This window comes from Anolis sagrei, chromosome 5, assembly GCF_037176765.1.
Source record: "Anolis sagrei isolate rAnoSag1 chromosome 5, rAnoSag1.mat, whole genome shotgun sequence".
NCBI lineage: Eukaryota > Metazoa > Chordata > Lepidosauria > Squamata > Dactyloidae > Anolis > Anolis sagrei.
The window spans coordinates 66704357-66719479 of NC_090025.1; the positions used below are offsets into that span (position 1 = coordinate 66704357).

General features: G+C 38.5%; 1 protein-coding gene and 1 pseudogene across 1 annotated transcript in view; both read left to right on the forward strand.

Moving 5' to 3' along the window:
* Positions 1 to 15123, forward strand: part of SNX25 (sorting nexin 25) — a 73258-nt gene that overhangs the window by 30108 nt on the left and 28027 nt on the right. The window contains exons 7-10 of the mRNA XM_060778635.2: positions 4071 to 4261; positions 10655 to 10786; positions 12476 to 12751; positions 13768 to 13923. Coding sequence (XP_060634618.2) covers positions 4071 to 4261; positions 10655 to 10786; positions 12476 to 12751; positions 13768 to 13923 — 755 coding nt within the window. The remainder of the gene's footprint in view (positions 1 to 4070; positions 4262 to 10654; positions 10787 to 12475; positions 12752 to 13767; positions 13924 to 15123) is intronic.
* Positions 10439 to 10557, forward strand: LOC132777371 (5S ribosomal RNA; annotated as a pseudogene).

Sequence of the window (15123 nt, forward strand, 5' to 3'; positions counted from 1 at the left end):
CCCCACATGTTTTGCTTTGAACTGAAATATATGGCAGTGTGGACACACATAACCCAGTTCAAAGTAGATATTATGGGATTTTCTGCCTTGATATTTTGGGTTTCCATTTCCATTTATAGTCTCCTCTGTGGACTTTACAAATTTAGCTCAGATTTTTTGGGCTATGACTTCAAATGTGGCAACCTTTAATATTATATTTTTGGAATAATATGCTAACAGGTCACAGTTAACTGCTGACTGTTGCAGCGCTGCCCTTTTTCCCAGAAGATTAATTCTAGGATCATTATACAAAGGGCAATGTAACAGATAACGTATTAAATCTTCTCTTTCCTTCGACCCACAAATACAAAGTCTTCCCTCTAACCAGCCTGATGGTATTGTCTGGAAGCGTAGGACTGTAAATACTTTCCTGAGGGCTACAGCCGTTATGTCTTGAAGATATTGTTGCCAATAATGGTCACTCTTTAATGGAGGATACCAAGTTGTGAAACCCTGTTGTTTACTGTCCTGCAAATTGTCACATGCATCCAACTCTAAAGATTTTATCTTATCGCCTTCTTGTCCAACTGCATTAGAGTTGTTGTTGACCTGTCAAAGTACTGATGGAGCACGGTCAACCAATATTGAGGCCAGTCTCCCCACTTATATTGATCCATCAAGCATTGCTTTGTTATACTCCCATCCTCCGTTTCCAAAAGTCTCTTCTCATATGAGATGTTAAGCTTATGCATATGGTCTTAATCTGTTTTTATTGTTCCATGTGTTTTATTAGCTTTATAGTTTGATGGGATATGTTTTATTGTTGAGTTTATATGCGGCATTGACCTTTAGCCAGAATTTTGTAAGCCACCATGAGTCCCCTGTGGGGTGAGAAAGACAGGGTATAAATGAAGTAAATACAATAAATAAATAAGTGAGGAAACATCCAATTCAAGCCTTAACAAGGCAGATGGTTTCACGGGGGCAGGGCTAAAAGAGCCTTTACAAACTTATTCTGGATATATGCAACCTGCTTTGTGCTACCCTGTCCCCATATTTCCGCTCCGTATAACAATTGTGGTAGAATTTTAGCAGTAAAAATCTTAATTGCAGGACATGTCAAAGAACCCCCCCCCCTTTGTTTTCCCAAAGGCTAGAATTGATTTTGCTGACCTCCAAGTGGATATTTTGGCTGCCTTTATATGTCTTTTCCAGTTACCGTTACATGTGAAGTAGATTTAAATTTGTGAATTAGTCCATACCATGGCTTTAAATTAGATAGGAGTAATTTTGCCAAAAGCAATACTGAGACAAGCTTTTAGTCTAAGCAATAAAATGAAAGTTAATTTGTATTTCATTAACTATCCTATAATTAGGGTTTTGCATTATTTCTTGTTCTGTTCTGGTAGAAGAATAATTTTCTACAATTGCATCTTTTTGTTCTGGTTTTGACCGTGCATTTATCTTCTATTACTGAAGTCTTTGGAATAAAACCAAGATTCTGAAATACGTGGTGTCCTGACATTCTGCAGTGTCTTATTTTTGTAGTTTTGCACTCAGTTGTAGCTAGCTTTGCAAATCTGTCCTAGGACCTAGAACTAGCCTTTAAAAAATGTTGAAGCAAATGTGTCTCTGGTTCTGAGGTTCTGGATCTGAGGGGCGTGGGGTGTGTGTGTGTGTGTGAGGGATAATATGTGTACAACCACAAGTGTTGTACGCATATTATGCAGTATTTTGTCTCTTATCCTGTCTTGAATTTCTGTTCACTTGATGCCCAACTTAATGGGCGATTGTAGTTTGGGGAACAGGAAACAGGCATGAGTCAATTAGCTGTTTTGTTTTTTTTTGTCGTGTCAGGAGCAACTGCTCCTGTTGTGAGAGAATTGGTCGTCTGCAAGGATGTTGCCCAGGGGACACCTGGATGATTTTTGATATTTTATCATCCTTGTGGGAGACTTCTCTCATGTCCCTGCATGAGGAGCTGGAGCTAATAGAGGGAGCTCATCCGCCTCTCCCCGGATTCGAACCTGCGACCTGTCGGTCTTCAGTCCTGCCGGCACAGTGCTTTAACCCACTGCGCCACCGGGGGCTCCAATTAGCTGTTGGTGATTGACTTCAAAATACCTTGCTGCTCTCCCAATCGTTGGCCAGTAATACATTCATCCAGCCAGGGTGACAGGATAAAGCTTCTATTCTGGTTGGGTGATGAGGTTTAAAGAGATTGGGATATTTTCTCCACCTCACTCTGTTTCGTTCTTTTCCTCACCCATCTTCCCTTTATCTTTGGAGCTTCATTTTGGTGATTCTTGGCTTATTGCAACTTTGGGCTGGTGCCATGGGTTGTGAATCCAGCCAGGGGGGAACTCGTTGGCTTGTGCACTGGTCAAAAATAGGGTCTCACTGGGGGACTTGTGGTGGAGTGGGGGGTTGACTGTGGACCTGCGCAGATTTGGGCCAAACGGGAAACAGACACATGTCAAATTTTCCCTTCTCCCCCGATGGCTGAGAGATCTCAGTTGATCAGCTTCTGACATCCCTATGGTATCTGGCATCTGTGGCAAAGTGCTGGTGCGTTGGTCAATGCAGGTTGGTTGATATCTGGTTCCAGACCCATGTGTACAGCTGTTACCAAAATAAGTTGTCGCCTTTTCCCCTCTAGTGCTGTGGTGTTGTATTGGCTATTGTACTTATATGCAAAGCGGATATAGTTTTTATTATATGTTATGTTTTTAATTGTATTTATGACATTGTAAGCATTGAATTTTGCCCTGTTACCCATCTTGAGTCGCCTACGGGCTGAGAAAGGCGGTATACAAATACAGTAAATAAATAATAAAGATTAATTCTCACACCTAATACAGCAACAAGATTTAAACTGCTAAAACAGAACTGAAAGTTTAGTTTGAAGAATATTTTCATCTTACAAAACTGATCTGTCTGTAGGCTGTCAGTTAGTAAAACTGATATTGTTGATGACTGTAACCTATGTGTTTTGGTTTGATGCTGTAAGATTAAATCTGACCATAGATGTGAACAGCCAATGAATTATCTGATCTTGAAGCATTGTTCTAAGACATTTCTTAAATGTGTTTTTACAATTGATTGGGCTTCCAGCAAGTGCCCTCTGCAGTTCTGAATGGTTGCTATGGAGACATCTTTTGCAATGAGTGTTGCTTATATGCAGAGGACATTCTTCACTATTTAATTCAGTATCCTGTCTACAAGGTGATAAAAACATATTCCATTCCCTCTAAGCTGGCTCTTCATTTTCACCTCAAAATTTCCATATACACAATTTTTAAAAATGGCAACTGGACAGTGATGGTTGAGAATGAAGCACTTTTGTATACCAACAGCTCAGAGACTGCAAAAAACATATTTATATGGTATGTAAGAGGTTGGCTTAGTTTAAGGATGTCTGCTTTTAAAAATGCTTAGTCATACATATAGCATACATATAAATGATTAAGAGTGATACATTAATGCAGATATTTTAAAATTCACAATTCCCAGAAATTTTATTATTTATCACACATCATTTGCAAATCTGAGACCTGTTTATGGCTCCAAAATAAGGAAGAAACACATTCTGTGAATTATATTTCCTGGCCACCCAGAGTTAGTTTTTTCTTGCCACAGGTAAATGACTGCTTTCAAGCAAAGTATATTATTAATGAGTGTTGATCTCATTTTATTTATTTTTAAAGTATTAGTTTATGGAGACTGGCAAAATTTTAGCCAGCCCAGATCAGTTCGTTGAGATTACCGGGGTACAGCATCATCTGATGTTATGAAATGTGTCCCTTGGTATCTTACGAGCAACAATTGTGATTTGTCAGGTTTTTGTGGTGGGCTACTTTGGAGCATATTTTCAACATATATTTAGTACTGTGAGAGGTTCCAGAATTCTGCATGCTGTGTCAAGTATGTTTGGAGACAGTCAGCTCAGTGAACCAAGCATTCAAAATTAATTATATGTTATAAATAACCTTTGCCATCTTGGCCACCAAAAACATTAATTATATGTTGAAATGTTAACTATTCCTCTTTTTTTTTTAAAAAAAACAATCTTTTGAAACTGTTTGTTACAGAAAGTAAAGGAAAAGAGACTGCTGCAATGAAAGCTGACCATCTTAGAGCAAGAAACATGAAAAGATATATTAATCAACTAACTGTAGCAAAAAAGCAGTGTGAAAAGCGAATACGGCTTTTAGGAGGTCCTAGTTATGACCAGTCAGAAGATGGCACATTTGAAGATACTGACAGCCCTCAGACCCAGAAGGTAAGGATGTCTTGTGTGCATGTCAGGGAGGGAAAGAAATTTGGATGTTTTAAATCTTTTTCCTGCCATAAACATTTGGACCATAGTGCTTGTGCTGTGACCTGAAAGTCCTTTTTAATATTCCTTTTAGTGGCAGTATTTAATATTTTCTTCCTACAGGGTCCTAAAAGGCTGGAAATTGGGTGCTATGCTTATGATGCTAAGGCTCATAACCATAAGTTTCTAGTAGGAGTGGCATCAGTATGGAAGGATTCTTCAGCATCGACTGCCCCTATACAAAGCACATTCTCCTCAGCCTTTGAAAAGTGTCTATGCTGCTCCTTTGATTCATACACATTAAAGGGTTGGTAGCTTTTCTTAGCACACTTGAAACACATGACCTTTTTTTTCATGTCAGAAGCGACTTGAGAAACTGCAAATCACTTCTAGTGTAAAAGAATTGGCCGTCTCCAAGGACGTTGCCCAGGGGACGCCTGGATGTTTTAACATCCAGCATGAGAGCTGACAGATGGGAGTTCACCTCGCTGGATTCGAACTGCTGACCTTTCGGTCAGCAGTTCAGCTGGCACAAAGGTTTAACCCATTGTGCCACCGGGGGCTCCTTAGCTCAAGTGTTAAGGTAAACCTTTCTGTCTGTGTCACTATATTTGTTCTGCTTTGTCTGACTGTTAGAGATGCACCAAACTGCTTCTAGGCCTTTTCCAAAATTCTGAAGAACACACCAAATTAGAAACATAGTCTTGGTTGTGGTGGTACTATCCTCAATTCTACTATATCTAGGTAGAAATTAAAATATTTTTAGAAAATAGATTTTCTTGAGGAATAGGGAAGCAAAACCAGAATTTTAAAAAGACTGCAGTAAGCCAAAGAAACTAAATGTGTTGCAGGAGGAGAGATTATTCTAATAGCTGGAAAATGGAAAATAGCAAGAAAATAAGATGTTCTAATTCTCAGTTGAAACAGGAGGAGGAAGAGTGTTGTTAATATCAAGCTAAATCCAAAAATGAGGTAGGAAAGGGGCATTCAGCCATGGAGGGAGCCTCTGAGTATTGCTATATTTATCTGAGATTTGCCTTTCAGTGGCTATTCTCGCTATGTATTCAGAAAGTATAAGACAGTTGCAAACTTAGAATCAGGAACACAAAAAAGAGCAGGGTGATGCAAACAAGAGAAGGACTATTGTATTTTCTTTCTTAACAATGCGACCAGAGGGGTTACACTTTAAGTAGAGTTTAATGCATCAGCTTGCATTATGTAATGTGCAGTTCTCTGGCTGCTGCATTCTGCTCCTGGAAGAATTGTGTGCTTAAGGTTTCTTTGTTCCGTGTAGGCAAATGTAACATCCCTGAGGGCATAGATGTTCTCAGTTGGACCAGATTCTGGGATTACCAACATGAAAACAAGCCATTTGTGCAGCATCTTATTGAACATTTATCAATGTACCAAGAATGCATAAAAACTGCAAACACTTCCTTTAGCTGAGGGGTCCCCAAACCTTTTAAACAGAGGGCCATGTCACAGTCCTTCAAATTGTTGGAGGGCCGTATTATAATTTGAAAAACAAAACAAAACATGAATGAATCCCTATGTACACTGCACATATCTTATTTGTAGTGCAAAAAAACCTTAAAAACAATACAATAATTAAAATGAAGAACAGTTTTAACAAATATAAACTTATTAGTATTTCAGTAGGAAGTGTGGGCCTACTTTTGGTTGATGAGATAGGATTGTTGTTGTTGTGTGCTTTCAAGTCATTTCAGACTTAGGTTGACCCTGAGTGAGGGCCAGGTAAATGACCTTGGAGGGCTGTATCCGGCCCTCAGGCCTTAGTTTGAGGACCCCTGCTTTAGCTGATAGAAGTCGAAATTCCTCACAATCTAAGGTTCCCCAAATTACAACATATATCTTGGGACCAAAAAGTAATCTCGGTGGATGGCATGCTTTATTCTGTCAGCATGAGAACTCGACGTCTTTCTTTTATTGCGTCATAACCTTAATTCATTCTAATTTCAGAAATTCTTGTTTTTGTGCTTAGACATGCACCTGGTATTTCTTGTAAAATTTTAATACTGCAGTTGTCTTTGGTAACAAGTTAGAGTGCTTCCATCTTTGTTGCTACCACTTTTAACCTGCTGTTTTTGTTTAGAAAAACGATTTTGTTTGGTTATTTTTGTTTTTGCTATTGCAAATCACATCAAGTGTTCATGTCCCAAGGGGGAGGAGACATAATGTTTGAAATAAATAATTAAGAGTGGGTCAATGCGACAGGAAAATTGAGAAAAAATTGTGGCCGAGCTAAGTGTGGTTCACTATTCCTCTCTTAGTCTGAAGCTGCTTGACATTAAAAAGCTTAAAGGGATACCAACTCTAAAATTAGATCCTCTCTCTGGTACACTAGTGGTAGACATTCACGTGACAAGATTCTCGCACGTGTCCCAGCATAGCCGTCTGCTTTCAGGTTAATGCTGGACATTAATGGTACTGAAGTATCTGAGACCTGCAAACATTTCAACCTTGTTCAAGGATTGCATAATGGGTGTTCAAAGGCCTATCTAGCAAATAGTGATGTGTCTGTCTGTCTATCTATCTATCTATCTATCTATCTATGTTTGATTATTGCAATTCCAAACATTTACTTAGATGCAGGTTATACTGTTTTTTTATGGGACCTATTTCTGAAAAATATGCAGTGAGGATTGCTAGGCTAGGCTAAACTAATACAACTGCATGCATTATAGGCAAAATAGTAATAACATGGCTAATAGTTTTGTGTCAATGCTAGTGAAAAATTGAAAATACACATATAGATAGATCTCTTTTGGGCTACTGAACTGATAACTGTCAAATTACGGAGTCTATGGTTTACTTTGATATTACAGTATTTCAAACCAGTTTTTGTTTTTGTTTTGGTCTGTGCTCTTACTTCTATGCCCTTGGTTTCAGCTTTTTCTCTTTAGGGATTTAGAAGCATCTAATTAGGATCAGTGGGGCTGAGCTATTTAAACAAGTGGATGAAATACAAAGTAACTGAACTTACTTTTGTTTAGGCCAGTTCATGGAGAAAATTATTGGGGGAAATGGAAATTTATACTTCCTTCCTTATCAGAACAGAAATCTTGATAATTGACGGTCTGATATCTATAGGGTTGACATAATTAGCTTGGCTTTCAAGAATCAGGTTTACAAAAAAGGAATTATCAGATAGATTGGGCAAAATTGTAGGGATGGAATTGAAGTGAAGAGAATTGGGAACTGTGCTATAATTAAAACTTTCCCCTTTGTCTGCACACACCTCCCATCCTCTCTAATCTCAGATATTTCTCAATGTTATACTCTTTCAATAGTAGTAGTTTTTTACCTAAAAGGATATTTGAACTCTGCTTAAGTGAAATCTGGATACATTTCCTGAATACTCCTCCCCCCCCCCCCCACACACACTGAAATGTGTTCTCTTTTTGAATATTTGGGGAGATGCAAATAAAGTAATTTGAAAAGAAGGGAACTCATGCACACTGATAATAGCTCCCATCTCTCATGGTTCCTTCAAATACATATGGCTAATATCCTCAGTGTCCCTCCCGTCATTCATTCCCTTATAATAAGGTAATGCTCATAGCAGAACCTTCACAGTTGCAATTTGAGTCATATTATATCAGCATCTCCTCCCTGCTATAGCAGTATCTAGTCAGATCTAATTGTTTACTTGACAGCATAATTGTTAATTGAAAGGAGTTCATTTTTGTACCACTTTGGGTACAAACTGTTTCTTCCTTGGAGGTCTGTCAAGAAATGTTGTGCTTCCTCCCATCCCCAACGGTTTTTGCTCACCTGTAGCATACACCAGTTTCCATGTATATGCACAGGCAGTCCCCAAGTTACGAACAAGATTTGTGTGTGTCAGGAGTGACTTGAAAAACTGCAAGTTGCTTCTGGTGTGAGAGAATTGGCCGTCTGCAAGGATGTTGCCCGGGGGCATGTGGATGATTGATGTTTTACCATCCTTATGGGAGGCTTCTCTCATGTCCCCGCATGGGGAGCTGGAGCTGACAGAGGGAGCTTAAACCGCTCTCCCCAGATTCGAACAGCTGACCTGTCGGTCATCAGCACGTAGTTTAACTCATTGCACCACTGGGAGCTCATGAACAAGATAGGTTCTATATTTGTTCTTAATTTGAATTTGTTTATAAGTTGGAACAGGTGCATTTTTCACTTCACTTTCTGTCCCTATGATAAGGATTTTGAAAAATTTGACTGGTGGAATCAAGGATTGTGATACAGCTCTCTTTTGAGGGGTCTGTATCCCCACCTGCTTATTCTGTACATATAGAATAATTCTTGTAATTGAAGGGGAAGCTTGGGAAGACTTTAACAAATACACAGAATTGCTGGCTTTTGTGAATGCCTTACTCCACATGAATAGTCTTTGGCTCCTATCTAAAGACCCATGTGTCAGCTGCTGAGTTATCTCCCTATTGCCTGGATGCAGCTTTGTACTACCGACTAATTTTTATTGAATTGGGAGCAAATGTCAAAAGCAGCATTTAACTCAATAAAAGGGAGTGCTGAAAGATGGACAAGGGAATCTGGTGTTCAACTGGAGCTAATTATAGGGAGTGCACGATGCCCCTGTTAAAGCAGCTCGACTGGCTGCCAATAAGTTTCCGGTCCCAATTCAAGGTGCAGGTTGTGACCTACAAAGTCCTAATTGTTTGTACCCCACCTATCTTTGTGACCGCATTTCTCCCATGAACCAGTGTGGGCTCTAAGATCCTCTGAGGATCATCTGAAGCAGGGGTCCTCAAACCTTTTAAACAGAGGGCCAGGTCACAGTCCCTCAAACTGTTGGAGGGCCGGATTGCAATTTGAAAAAATATGAATTAATTCCTATGCACACTGCACATATCTTATCTGTAGTGCAAAAAAACCCCTTAAATACAATACAATAATTAAAATTAAGAACAATTTTAACAAATATAAACTTATTAGTATTTCAATGGGAAGTGTGGACCTGCTTTTGGCTGATGAGTTAGGATTGTTGTTGTCGTTGTTGTGTGCTTTCAAGTAATTTCAGACTTAGATTGACCCAGAGCGAAGGCCAGGTAAATGACCTTGGAGGGCCGTATCCGGCCCCCTGGGGCTTAGTTTGAGGACCCCTGGTCTAAAGCATGGCTGGTGGGACAAGGGAGAGGGCCTTCTTGGTGGTGGTTTTTCAACTTTAGAACACCCTCCCCAGGGAGATTAGACAAGCCCCTTCACTATCCTCCTTTCGTAGGGATCTGTAAACCTGGGTGTTCCAATAAGCGTATGAGAATGACTAATCCCTACTTATAAATGCCCAGTCCTTAGCTCGCCAGATAGTACTCTGTTCTCTGCACTTCTTCCAATCCCCCAGCCCTATACTGCTCTGTTTTGCACTATCCCAGGCCCAGTCCTTTTTATACCCTGATCATGCCCATCTTAGTATTCTGGTTATTGGTTTTTGTTATTGTTTGAGTGAGTTTTGATGTTGCTGTTTTATACCCTCACAATTTATTTGATTGTGTTTTATTTGATTGTTTTGCTTTGCTAAGTTTTATTTTATTTGTGTTTTTAGTTTTTAATGGATTGTTTTGTTTTGATGTTCTGTGGATATTTTGTCCCATGTGTAAGCCGCCCCGAGTCCCTTCAGGGAGATTGAGGTGGGGTATCAAAATTAAGTTGTTGTTTTTGTTATTATTATTATTATTATTATGCATATAAATTTTTGCTTACACTAAAGGAGGAAGGTCCTTGTGATCATCACTGATTTGTTTCAAGAACTACAGCATGCTTTTATATGAATCTAGGGATCTTCGGGATGCTGAATATATTTATTGGAAACATGTAAGAGTGTGTTAGTAATACACTGAGTCCTATCTCAGTTACATTTTCTATCAGCAGAAGAATATTTGAGAATATAGTAAATGAATGTACCTATACGTACAAGCAGTCCCCAAGTTACAAACAAGATAGATTATGTAGCTACACTGCTTCTATACTTTGGACATCGTCCTCTTCCACCGAGCATGCAGCTTCGGGAGAGACTAACGTGGAGTGGTGAGGGAGGAAGGGGATATCCGCCTAGCCAGTCAGATCAGCCGAATCAACCCTAGCGATCAGTGGGGTGACAAATGTTACAACCAGATTGCCCTCACATCCTATGGCCATACCACCCTGAACACGCCCAATGTGGTCTGATCTCGGAATCTAAGCAGGGTGGGGCCTGGTTGGTACTTGGATGGGAGACCTCTTGGGAATACCACGTGCTGTAGGCAATAGATATGTATTCTCATCTTATTGTGCTTGATAAGGTAATTAATCAGTGACGTAGGTTTTAAAATACAGTTTAATGTTAATTCTATCTCTCTCCAGATTCTTCAGTTTGAGGATATTTTGTGCAACCCATCCTATAGACAGCACTTCCGAATATATATGGAACGAATGGATAAAAGGGTTCTAATCAGCTACTGGGAGTCTGTAGAATACTTGAAGAATGCAAACAAGGTACAAACAGACAAAAGTATATCAGATCTTATCGTTGGAAAGATCTCTTTCTCACCTTCTCCCTCCCTCTCCTATAAGTAGACGCTTGCTTATAAATTACTGTTGCATCAATATAATTCCTTATTACAATGATACTGTTTTCATCTGGCTTTAATTCATAATTTTATCAAAAAAAAATAAATTTGTCCAGTCAGTTGTCTTGACATGATGATAAAGGGCCCAGATTTCAAAATCTATTCTCTCTTCCGTGGAAGTGGAATTTTTAAAATATCAGCAGTTATATTACATTATTGTTGTACATGTTCTAATGTTTCTACATAGAAGAGTCATTTTAAAGTGAAGCCCAATCAATAGTTTTGTTTCTGGTTGGAAACATCTTTAGTTCTTGGCTTCAGTTTAATGCTAAACTAGAAATGAAGTCCCCAGGGGAGGACTGCAGTGTGTTTTATAAGGTTTCCCTTGTTCTTTGTCATATGTTCACTCTAATACTTTCCCTTCCAGTTCACTTTGCAGTGAATGCACAATATGTATTAGACCCTTCAGAAGGTGTATTGATGTGGAATCTGTTTTTTTTTTAATGCTAGCAACTCACCATATTTAGGGTCGGGGGTAATTTTTTCTGTGCAGAATTATGCTTTGTGACATGTCTTATGGATACTTTGTGATATTGTGTATCGCTTTTATATTCTGCCTATAAATAACACACCAGATAAATTCTACTCTGGATTATGATTTTATATTATGTGTAAAATTGCATTCCACCCTTGTTCCAAAGTGCTTGGGTTGACATACAAGGTTCTCTCTTCCTACCCCTTTCTTCTTAAGCTTCTATAAGATAGGCTCAGCTGAGAAGGGCAATTTGTCGTTCAGTGAAGCTCCTTGGCTGAGTGAGAATGAGAAGTTCTTTCTTCCCAGCACTCTATCGATGACACTACATTTGACTTCACATTTCATAAATATCCAAAATGGAAGCTTGTTCTTGTTGGAGATAGCAACCTTCTCAAGCCTCCTCTGTTTAATGTTTTGTCTGTTTATAATTTGTCGTTTATTTCTTGAAGTGTATGTCTTCTTTGGTTTGCAGTTTCCTTGCTCTATGTACTTGAGGCAGTGGGTGGGGCTGCAGAATGTGACTGTTTCGAATGCAGTTTAAAAGGGATGACAGTTGAGAAATGTCAGTTGAGGCCTTGAGTCAGTTTGAGTACAGAAGCCAGTGTAGGAAGTTAGAAAACTGTTGATGCTTGAGTCCCTTGGAAGTAGACTGTTACGAAAAGAGAGCTGTACAGAGCAATATAGTTTTGAAGAGACTGATAGAGATTATAAATTAAAGATACAAACCTAAACATGTTAAAGTTTAACCTGACAAGAAATGTGTGAGTAAAACAAACATGTTATTTTAAAGAAGTCTACTTGAATCTTTGTCTGCTGAGAGCATCAACTATAAATAAGATATTTATGTACCCAGTGATCCTCAATTAATTACCCAATAAATTAAAGGAACACTTCTGAAACTCTGCTACCCAATAGTTTATGATCCTAAAAGGTCATAATCCATATCCCAATAGTTCTTTCTTCAGAAACCTGAATCAGGAAAACTTAAAAATATTCACTGCATCATGTTGGGTTTCTCTCTCTCTCTCTCTCCATCCTCCCCCACCCCAACTCTTCCTCCCCCCCCCCCCCCCCCCTTAGGCTGAAATACCTCAACTTGTAAGTCAAATCTATCAGGATTTTTTTGTGGACAGTAGAGAAATCCCTGTGGAAAAATCACTATATAAAGACATACAGCAAAGCCTTGTGGGCAACAAAGGTGTTGAAGTGTTTTACAAAATTCAGACTGATGTTTGTGAAACACTGAAGGACAGGTATTACCCATCATTCATTGTCAGTGATTTATATGAGAGATTGATCAAAAAGGAAGAAGAAAGGAGTTCTGTACAGATGGCATCAGATGACAAAGATGAAGTGGTGAGTTATGCCAAAACTGTGTCGTGTTTATCAGTGAAGGACAATCCTAATTTGTTTGCTGTTTAAATGTTTTTATACCCAGTGTAGTTTTATCATGATCATCGTTATATCCAATTTTATATGTGCACAGGTTCCCTTGTGCATGTAGGACACTTTATACATTTTAAAACACAAAACACGAGCTCACTAGATCCAGCATTTTGGGGATGTTTGGTTTCGTAAAAACTTTGCCCTTTTTATACCTTGTGTTTTAGTGGCTTGAATGTATTGTGTAATGACTCATATTGCAACTAAATTGGAACATAAATGTTTTTCAATTAGACTATATAACACAATTTCTTAAAAAATGTGTTCCTGGTTAGAAATTGTTATTCTTGTTTAATTGTGTTGTACTTACTTTGAAAGTAGTTCTTATACTACAGAAACTTAGTTTTTGTGGCTGCCACAAACTATGTTGAATTGGTTGAGACTCAGTGAGATATTCATTGAAAAACTAGCAAAATGTTGCAGTTTAATAAATTTTCCATGTTTTATTATAGGAAATCATGTTTATAACACAGGAACAAAAAGCATGTGTTATTAGTAGAAATTCTTTGGCAGTTGTTTGTCTTTTCAGTTTAAGAACTAGTTGAAAGAAGCACAAAACACATGGACAGGACCAAAAACATTTATTAAAAATTACTTACAAATACATTTCTGAATTATTGGCGCATTTTCAAGAAATATAGAAATATCTTTAGAAAATCTTGTGATTTGTTAGTCTCTTTATTTTTTATTGTACTTCCTCCAAAGATTTTAGTGTAGCATTTTAGTCTGCCATAATCTTGTGATCACGGTAAGTTGGATTTTGATTTAGTGACTGGTCCAAGGTCACCTTCTGAGCTTCATGACCGGGGAGGAATTTGAACCCCATACCCTATATTTCTGTACCATATTCTTCTTTTTCCTGCACTTAGGTAGCTATTAAACCATTTTAATTGTATGTACCCCTTTGTAATCAATTCTATCTCTCCTAGAACCAAGTTTGTGAAGAAGCTCTTGATGAAGGCAGCTCAGGAATTAATGAACAGGCCAGTTATGCTGTAAATAAGCTACGCCAATTAAATGACAAACTTGAATATAAGAGACAAGCTCTAAATTCTCTTTGTAGTTCACCAAAACCTGACAAAAAGGTAGGTAATTGGTAGCTTTGTTCTTTGTATATACTATGATGTCAAGAGACAGGGTTTTTCAGTAGTCATGAAACTCTGCTTTCACTCCCAACATGAATTCAATGATATTGCCATTTATTTTCTACTACTAATTGTATATCAGTTTGCAGCCTTCTCCCATGGAGTTTGGCAGTTTGGAGCAGTGCTTCTGTTTGTTAAAACATCAAAATGTTGTCAGGTTTAATAATCCATTCTGCACCTTGGATCTCATAACTACATGTGAAGATCAGTTTATAAACTTAAACAGATGTCTGAATTTGACAAACAACCCAGTACTTTCATTTCTGACTAGAAGTGGTTCCCATATTCTCTGGTTGAGAGTTTTCTCAACCCTGAAATTCTTTAACCGCAGATGCCAGGGATGTTTTGCCTTTAAAGCTTATGTTCTGCTGTAGAGCTGTGTCTCTTTTCTCTATTGGCAGCTTACCATTATGGGCAGTGGTATATGTACTGTTATATGCTGTATAGCTTTATGACATCTCATTTTGGAAATGAATACTGGCACTCTTACTAGGAAGGTACTGGTAATCAAAAGTACCACCCAGTAGCTTGTGCTGTTGCTTTAGTTCTTTGGTTGCTTCTAGTTTTCATGTACATTTTAAACAAAGGCTAACTCTGTTTTGCATGACTGATCAGCTCCATTATGACTAGGGTGTTTATTCCTTTCTGTTTCAAGAAGCTGAAGCATAAAATGGAAATATGACTGCCTCCTTCGTGGTGCCAATCCATATTTTTTCTTCAAAAGTATCTTATTCAATTACTGCTGGATTATCTTTAATAAGATTATTAACAGAAATCTTTAATAATGAAGGTCCACATAGTTAAAGCAATGGTATTCCTTGTAGTAACCAATGGATGCGAGAGCTGGACCATAAGGAAGGCTGAGTGCAGGAAGATAGACTCTTTTGAACTGTGGTGTTGGAGGAAAGTTCTTAGAGTGCCTTGGACTGCAAGAATATCAAATCTGTCCATAATCCAGGAAATAAAGTCCGACTGCTCACTGGAGGGAAGGATATGAGCGGCAAAGATGAAGTACTTTGGCCCCATAATGAGAAGACAGGAAAGCTTGGAGAAGACAATGATGCTTAGGAAAATGGAAGGAAAAGGGAAGAGGGGCCGGCCAAGGGCAAGATGAATGGATGATATCCTTGAAGTGACTGG